This window comes from Oncorhynchus mykiss, chromosome 22, assembly GCF_013265735.2.
Source record: "Oncorhynchus mykiss isolate Arlee chromosome 22, USDA_OmykA_1.1, whole genome shotgun sequence".
Taxonomy (NCBI): Eukaryota; Metazoa; Chordata; class Actinopteri; order Salmoniformes; family Salmonidae; genus Oncorhynchus; species Oncorhynchus mykiss.
The window spans coordinates 13,134,417-13,142,953 of NC_048586.1; the positions used below are offsets into that span (position 1 = coordinate 13,134,417).

Here is an 8,537-nt window from a genome sequence, read left to right on the forward strand (position 1 = left end):
CATGGTGCCCATGTGGGAATGTTTGCTGGGAAAGGATGGGCTTATTTCAAGCAAAGTGAGGGCTCCTCTCACCAGATATGGGCTGTCCACGCTAGGTCCAATGTGGAGCGAATGTGGGCAGCCTACATGGGGCCAACATTTTATCCAGCATGTGGACATATTTGCTGGGACGTATCTCAGCTGAAAATAACATTCAGAGATTAACACAGATAAATACTGAGACACATGTAGACACTGAGTGCTCTGAAAAGGGTTCAACTATAAACTGCTACAGGTCCATTTAGATCAGTTAGCTATCTTGAAAACTAAGACACAACATGTTTTTGTAACGTAATTAAACTACTTAATGTAGAAGTGCTGTGGCATAGTTAGTTATTGCTCTATCCACCTGTTCCAAATAACTACCCATATGATGTGCAACAATTCACTAAACACATATTCTCATTGTATATTGTTTATGGCAGGGGACAGGTATTCAAATCCAAGCCTGGAGGTTCTGTCACTGCTGGTTTTCTGTTCTATAATTAATTGCACCCACCTGGTGTCCAGAGGAGGTTGAGGGGAGGAAGGCTGGTGTCCCAGGTCTAAATCAGTCCTTGATTTGAAGGGAATAATGAATATCAGCAGTGGCACTGGCTTTGTGGTGCAGATATGGAATTTATCTGGTTTAGTTGTACAGTATGAGTGGGAAGGCCTATCAGAGAGGAATCGGCAAAGTATACCCAAATCATTGGAACTATATGCCTAATGCAGAAATGCTGATGAAGTAAGTATTTTAGGCCTGCTATCTCCCATCACTGATGGTAGGCTTGCTATTCTGTAACACCTGACTTTATATTCATGTTATTTCAAGGATTTCAAAATATGCTACATCTACTCGCGGTTATGACTAGATGGAGTACAGCTGAACAGAAGTGACTTTAGGTGGCAGGTTAGGAGAACTTATGCAGCTCATGGTCTTATGGTCTTTTTTTGTGTGCAGTCCGGACCAACCTTGATTTTAACATCCAAGGATGTTGATTCTTGGTCCCGTCCGGACCAAATCTGAAGCAAACATAGATGTCTGTTTGGTTCAGATTTGGTCCAGACCAATCATAGAAATCTACAGTGCATTCAGAAAGTACACTGTAGAAATGTTTGCACATTTATAAACAAATAAAAACAGAATAGCATCATCAATCCAGGGTTTATATACATGATTGGTCTGACCACACTCCTGTCAATTCACCTCCTTGATGTTATCAAACGACGTTATCAAAAATGATTGTTTAACTAAATTTAATTTCCATCATGCTGCATATAGCACAGCCGAGTTCAACTCAGCACAGGCGAGGCAGATTCCGAAGATAGTCGGAAAAGGCCGAATGCATTGCATTGTGGGAAAAGGGAGCTTGTCGCCATCTTGCTTTAGCGCCGCAGATTATCAGGGCAGAATAATAACCACGTTCGAATGAAACATTTTGAGACATACGAATGGTTTAGCAATACAGTTTGAGCAAATATTGCAGGTAGTGAGGTGTAAGAGTATCACCGTGCTATTTCCAACGATAGAACTAGCTAACTGGGAACGTTCGACTTGAGGAGGTAACGTTAGCCATGGGTCGCTCGAGGAGTCGCAGTTCGTCCCGTTCCAAACACTCCAAAAGCAGCAAGCACAGCAAAAAACGGAGCCGGTCGCGTTCAAGGGACAAGGAGAGGTCCAAGAAGCGATCCAAGTCCCGTGAAGCGAAGAGGAACCGGCGCAGAGAGTCGCGTTCTCGTTCCCGGTCAGCCACAGTCTCGACCCGCAGGGAAAGGGAGAGAGCGGTCACACCGCCGGAGAGAATCGACATATTCGGCAGGACGTTGAGCAAGAGAAGCGCCTTGGACGAAAAACAGAGAAAAGAGGAGGAGGAGAAGAAGGTTGAGATGGAAAGACAGAGGAAGATGTGAGTCGTAACTGAATATTCTATACAATATGAAAGACATGCTAACTAGCTTGCTACATTCGCTAGTTAGCTACAATGCTAATAGACCCGTCCATACACTCAGGCATAGGCGTTAGTTAGCAAGCTAGTAAACTGGCTAGCTAACGTTAGCTACTTGTCTTGTGAGAGGAGGCCCAAATCAGCCATGCAAGCCTACAACACTAACGTTAGTACCTGCACCATTAGCCAACCAGCTAACTAATTAAGGCACTTGGCTGCAAATCACATGTTTCTTTAGTCTGATAATGGGATGTATACATTTCAAATCCTTTTATCATGCATCTAGTAACTATACATTTGTGTATTTGTGCGTAAGTGGCAATCTGAGTGGCCACATTGTATATCATGTTTCATGCATCACAATTCAACGATTTAGTGACGATATCAACGATCTAAGGATGACGTGACCCAGATTTCTCTGGCTAGTTTACGTGTCCTCAAAAAGGTTGTCAACAATATTAATCCTGACTCCAAGCTGTGCCTTGTGTGACATTTTATTTCCAAATTGAGTTAATACATTTTAATGTCATAATTATAATTTAGGCCTAATCACTGGTTAAATGAAACAGTTGAAAGGGGAGGGAGGGGCGTCAACTACAGTAAGTTGCTCCCCTGTCAAATGAGAAATTTCAGGTATGCCCCTCTGGCTCTCAACCACTGAAGTCCAACCACTGGACTTTCATCTGGCCCCTGCAACACTAAGATTGACTGTCAGTTAAAAGTAGCATTCTGAGTGAGTGACTTATGATAAGCTACAGTTCAGTCAGGAAATGTAATGATGAACGATCAGACAACTTCATCTGTTATTTGTTTCTCAACAAAATTCCTTCACTTGTCTTGCTGCATTATCCAGGTGTCACACAATTTAAGTGCAATTTGGGGGGAAACTACTTTTGTAGTAGGTGTCTGTACATCATTTCTGCTATAGCGAGCACCTCACATAATGCCCACGCCTTGTCTGTTTGTAGGCAGGTGATATTGGTCTGACAGAAATAAAGACTGGGGGAAGCAGCTGTTGTGCACCTTTTGGCCAGTGGCTGATTGACACCTGATACTTACAACACAGTAGTCATCTAGTCTGCTGTGTCCTTTTACTGGCTAACCACAGGGCTACTTAACCAGCCACACAATGTCCAATAAAGACATGGATACCAGATAAGCAAGGACCCGGGTTTTAGGTTTCCTGGTTGTTATGTTTGACTAAACCAAATTAAATCGGAAAGGGGGACCGTGTTTTCAGTTGTGCCTGAGGCAATGTGACAACGATCACGTCCTTTTGATAGGGCAGCTGAAATGGTTTAAATCCGTGACTTGTGTTCATGTGCACAAACCAACTTCCCTCGAGCATGCCTTTTGGACTGACCCACACCTAGCTTTACCCCCCAGTCTTCTGCTGCTCTGGACAGGCTCACTTCCTCCCACGAAAGTTGGGGGGGGTGTCTTGTCACATCAGGACTCTTATCTCCTGTTGTCCAGGGTGTCTGTCTAGTCAATGGGGTAAATCTGTTTCCCCATGCACATTTAGTACATATTCCATAGTGCCATGTGCTGTAATTCAATCCCAAATCAATGAAACACTAAGTTAAACCTTTATATAGATATATATGTAGATGTATACTTGGGGGGGAAAACAGTTTTTTATGTAAGTAGTTTTATAACCCTGATAAGCTTACAAATGAACAATTCCCAGAGGTTGTTTCTGTAGAAATCTGGCTTTTAGGGTACATTGATTCAACGGTAACTGAATATGCATTGATCGTGTCATGTCACTTTTGCTACCATGTCAGCAACCCTCCCCTCTTTCTCTCCCCACCCATGCCGTGCAGCCGTCAGGTGGAGATAGAGGAGAAGCTGATCGAGGAGGAGACGGCGCGTCGCGTGGAGGAGCTGGTGGCCAAGCGGGTGGAGGAGGAGCTGGAGAAACGTAGGGACGAGATCGAGCGGGAGGTACTGCGGCGTGTGGAGGAGGCCAAGCGCATCATGGAGCGCCAGCTGTTGGAGGAGCTGGAGAGACAGAGGCATGCCGAGCTGCAGGCCCAGAAGGCCAGAGAGGTAACGCTCGGTCGTTGGGAACGCAGTCGTCTCCCCCCCCCCCACCCCTCCCCACTTTTCTGGAAAGTGGGGTCCCCCCTTCCCCCGACATGGCCATGGCACAAGTTTCACTTCTACATGGAGGGTGTGGGGGTATTGCATTGCTGTCATGGCTGAGGGTCAGTACAGGATCGGTGGGATGGATGATAGAGTTCTGTGAGCTTCAGAAGTTGTAGATTGAGTGATTTTAAAAGGGCAAGAGCCCAGGTTTCCACTTAGGTAGTAGATTGAAAGAGAAATGGACAATATTTGGCAGTTGACAGTCAAACTAAGACTGGGGGATTCAGGTGAAACTTTTGCCATGGCAGACATGAGAATTTACAGACTTCATCCTTTTATTCAATCTCATAAATCTCCCTCCTTCCCCATTCATACATTCCTATTCAGAGTTATTCATAACTTTTATTTTCATTATTGTAAATGTCTCCTTTTTACATCTCTAATAAAGAGCTCTCTTCAAATTGACATTCCATTCAGTTACTTTCTCTGTTTGTGTCCAATATTCAGTGCACATTTTTATTCCCCCAGGTAGGCAGCGAGCACGGGTTTGCCCAACCACAAACAAATAGGGATGAGAAGCTTTGGCTTATTAGTGACAAATCAGTCCCCTATAGCCCAATTAGCTTTTTTCTATTTCTTGTTCTAGTGGCTAGTGTGGACTGTAGTCTTCTTGAGGCCCTTCACTTTGCTGAGTAGACTAGACGCTGGGCCTTCTTCTCTCTCCAGGCTTCATTAATGAGGGCCATGGTTTGTACAGTCATAATGTTATGTGAATGAGAGGAGCAGCCAATGTCCAGCGACCCTGACTCAAACAGGAATCGGCCAGTGGCTCGGTACTAATCGGGTGAGAAATGTGGCCCCAGTGCGCCTCGCTGAGCTCTCCCTCCCCCATCTCTCCTATTCAGACCCCCCCCCCCCCCACACACACACACACACACACACACACACACACACATCCTAGACGTACCTTTTGGGAAGGGAGGGTAATAGTTACTTTGACACTAGGAAGGCCGCTTTCTGTTTTGAGTGAATTTTGTTTTAATAGGCTACAATTACATACACAGTTTAGTTTATTGTGTCCTATAAAGTTGATATTATCCTCCCCGCTCTTAATAATCCTTGTTTTGAAAAGCTCCCATTAGAAGGCATCCGCTCTGGAATACATAACAATGACGGACCTCCATTTCCAGTTTCCTGTTTGCAAGGTCAACAATCTCTGGTCTATCCCTGTCTGTTAACCCTCTTTCTTTATTTAATATTCCTTTTTTTGTGTTGAAACTAACTTGTTTTTAAAGAAAAACGACAACAAATGTACTCTTTGTGACGTCCTCATGACTTGCTTCTCCTTAGGGGTGTTTTTTTTATTAATTTTTTTTTTTTTGTTCATGATTTTGGACACAACTTGTGTTAACACCACCTTCTTTAACACCTTTTGACCTGAACTGGCCTGCAGACAGCTCCCAGCTCACTCACGTACTGTACTGTGTTCAGCCCTACTCCTCCGCACAGTGCTGCTCCACTGTACTGTACACCACTGTACTCTGCTGCTGCATTATGTTGTCTCGATGTGAGCTGAGAGCGGCTTTAAAGAGTCACTGCGAGCTGGGCGGCAGGCTAGCAGTACAGAGATCAGTTTTAAAGAGGAAGGCCACAGGCGGGCCTGGCGCGTATGGCAGCCCCCCTCCCCTCCCCAGGAGCGCTTCTGTCTCTGCAGGGGACACAGTCTGGACGAGACAGTAAATATTCAACCGTTTAATGACGAATGCTTTCACCAGTTGTGTAGGTACACAGGCAAGGAAAATGCGTAGGTATACGTACATTGGTGAGCCAAAACTATTCACTCCTTTTTTGTATCCTTTTTCTCTTTATTATTGATGATGATGATAAGAGGCAAATAGATTTTTTAGAATGTTTGTCTTTTTATATCTGTTTCTGTCTGAGTGTGCCGAGTGGGTTTCCCTTTTAATGTCTTAATAATCAAGTGAAGGCTAAAGGTGTGATTGAGGGATTCCTATGTGGGAGGGTATTGTCACGAATAGCGGGAGAGAGAAAAAAAAAGGGGGGTTATTTTTCCCTTTTGACAAATTTTGTTCTCCTGTGTTCTAAAAGCATTGCCGGTTGATTGCGAGAAAGAATGGGAAAGAGTGGTTATGATGTGCGAGGGAGAGCCTGAGCAGACTCCTTTTGTGGTAGGATGAAGACAAGTGAGTGTGCCACTGTGTGCGTGTATGTTGAGAGGTCAATGATGTGGGAGTGTGTGTCTGTGTAGGGATGTTGTGCGGCCGTAGCCTGTGTGCGCGCTAACATGGCATCGTGTCACCCCTTTAGGAGGAAGAAACATCCAAACGGGAGGAGCTGGAGAAAATCTTGGAGGAGAATAACCGCAAGATTGCCGATGCTCAGGCCAAGCTGGTACGCCCTCTTCTACTCGCCTCTGCTTCTCCTCTCTTTTCTGTACAAAGAGAGAAATATATTTAGCTACTTTCCCAAACCCCAAAATGCAAACGGGGCAATTCCATGATGAAATGTGGTCGTGCTGATATTGAAATACGTGGTCATTGTAGATTTCATGTGAAAGTGGTATTGGCATTTTTGTTATGAAATTGAGGTTATTGACAGATTTCCAGGGAAACTCAAGTACAACGTAGTATTGCATTCTGGCATAGGTTTTACATTGATGGTTATCAGTAGCCGTTAACAATAATTGTTTTTCCCTTGCCTGTTTATATTCTGTCTGGCACTTAACTCGTTTGTAAGATTTATTTATTTGATTTGGACACGACATGGACACGCCAAGATTGTAGTAAACAAGGCAGAAAGCAAAACAAACAGATTATATTTAATATCTTAAGGCTAATATCAAACAGTCTATCAAAAGTAACAGCAAACAGTTTGTAGCATTTTGGCACTGCAGGATCTCTATCCTGAACTGACCCGTTGTTCTCTGTGTGTGTCTCCCCACCAGGCCGAGGAGCAGTTGCGTATCGTAGAGGAGCAGAGAAAGATTCACGAGGAGAGGATGAAGCTGGATCAGGATCGCCAGCGGCAGCAGAAGGAGGAGCAGAAAATGATCCTGGGCAAGGGAAAGTCCCGGCCCAAGCTCTCCTTCTCCCTCAAGGCCACCGAATGAGCCTCTCATCCCTCCTCTTGCACTCCTCCATTCCCCCCAGTGCTCACCTTCTCCTCCTCTCTGGAACGCTCGCTGTGTGTTTTTAAGTGTGGAAAGCTGAACGAAGGGCTGCCGGAAGAGCCATGGCTCCTTTCCTGTCACGCACCTCCCTGCTTTACAGACCTTTCCCAACCAAGCCTTGGAGGGACGGATGCCCGCACACCGTCTAACACCTGTCTCGCCCCCTGACCCCCCCCTCCCTCCCTCTCCTCGGCCTCTCTCAACCCCCCCTCCCCCCCAGTGACTATTGTTTGTTCTTTTAGGGGGGGGGTATTTCCATTTTTAAGGATCTGAACTGTCGTGTAGAAAGCTGTCACTACTTGGTTCTGCCCTTACTTAGGTCTTACTTTGAACAGTAAGCAAGCTAGGACAGAAACTCATAACTTGTGTGTGTGTGTGTCCAGTTAAGGCTCATTAAAACTTTGTGGGTGGTTTGGGAGTTGGCCTGGGTTTTCCTGTGCCGTGTGTGTCTAACGTAGAAAGCTGACAAGGCAGGGGTAACATATGCAGTAAAGCACACAGTCACCTCCACTTTAGCTGACAGGATTGTCTTCCACCTCCCTTCACCTCACATCTGCTCTGATGATTGATCCTCGTGTTTTTACCAAGTTTCTACAATGTTTTGCTCCTCGATAGTTTAGCGGCAAATAGAAAAACCAAGCATGTGATCAAAGACGCTCTGCTGCACAGGTGAACCCAGGCCAATTCCCAAACTGCCCATAGAGTGGCTCCGGGGCGCGTTGCAGGATTGGAACGGGATATGATGCGTCTCATCCATGGTCAGGAGGGGAGGGGAGGGGAGGGGGGCAGACATTTCCTGTATGATGTAATATTAGAATTGCTGTGATTTGGTGTCCTACTCCTGTAAAATAGAAATGAATCCACACAACAACGAAAGACAAGCGCGACAGGGATTTATAATCTTGCATCATTTTACTGAACTCTTAACTGTTCAATCGCCGAGTGAATTGTTCTCTCAAGTCAAGTAGACGGTGGAAGCAGTGCACCTCTGTTCCTTAGTTTTGGTGTAGTATATTAACCTCGCCCTTAAAGGGTCCCCTTAAAATGACTATTGGTTCGTAAAGGATGTCCAGGTAAGATTCACTAGCTACATGTTGAGATCTAACCAGGTGGATGTGCATGTTTGGATGTGTGTGTGTGTGTGTGTGTGTGTGTGTCAGTATGTCTGACTGGCTGATCTCTGGTAGGTTTAAGGGGCTTCTTGAGTAAGTGAAACTTGTCTTGTGGTAATTTTCCTGATTGTGTTAATGGGAACTGAACAATACACCAATAAAACCATTGAATGCGTA

The 8,537-nt window shown here is 45.1% G+C and overlaps 1 protein-coding gene across 2 annotated transcripts; it reads left to right on the forward strand.

The window, feature by feature from the left end:
- The first annotated feature begins 1,359 nt into the window (after window positions 1-1,359).
- On the forward strand, window positions 1,360-8,537 carry arglu1a (arginine and glutamate rich 1a). Of its 2 annotated transcripts, none has more exons than XM_021578991.2 (4): window positions 1,360-1,928; window positions 3,755-4,019; window positions 6,387-6,470; window positions 7,024-8,537. In XM_021578991.2, the coding sequence occupies exons 1-4, from the start codon at window positions 1,597-1,599 to the stop codon at window positions 7,186-7,188; spliced, it is 846 nt and encodes a 281-aa protein (XP_021434666.1). In that variant the 5' UTR covers window positions 1,360-1,596; the 3' UTR covers window positions 7,189-8,537. The 2 variants fall into 2 exon arrangements, with proteins under 2 accessions (XP_021434666.1, XP_021434667.1); XM_021578992.2 differs by having other exon boundaries at window positions 1,362-1,928; window positions 3,794-4,019.

Bases quoted from the DNA above. Each gene is read 5' to 3' on its own strand.
- arglu1a (XM_021578991.2), top strand. From the start codon at position 1,597: ATGGGTCGCTCGAGGAGTCGCAGTTCGTCCCGTTCCAAACACTCCAAA. The intron at 4,020-6,386 runs GTAACGCTCGGT...TCACCCCTTTAG, and splicing joins AGGCCCAGAAGGCCAGAGAG to GAGGAAGAAACATCCAAACG. The intron at 6,471-7,023 runs GTACGCCCTCTT...TCTCCCCACCAG, and splicing joins CCGATGCTCAGGCCAAGCTG to GCCGAGGAGCAGTTGCGTAT.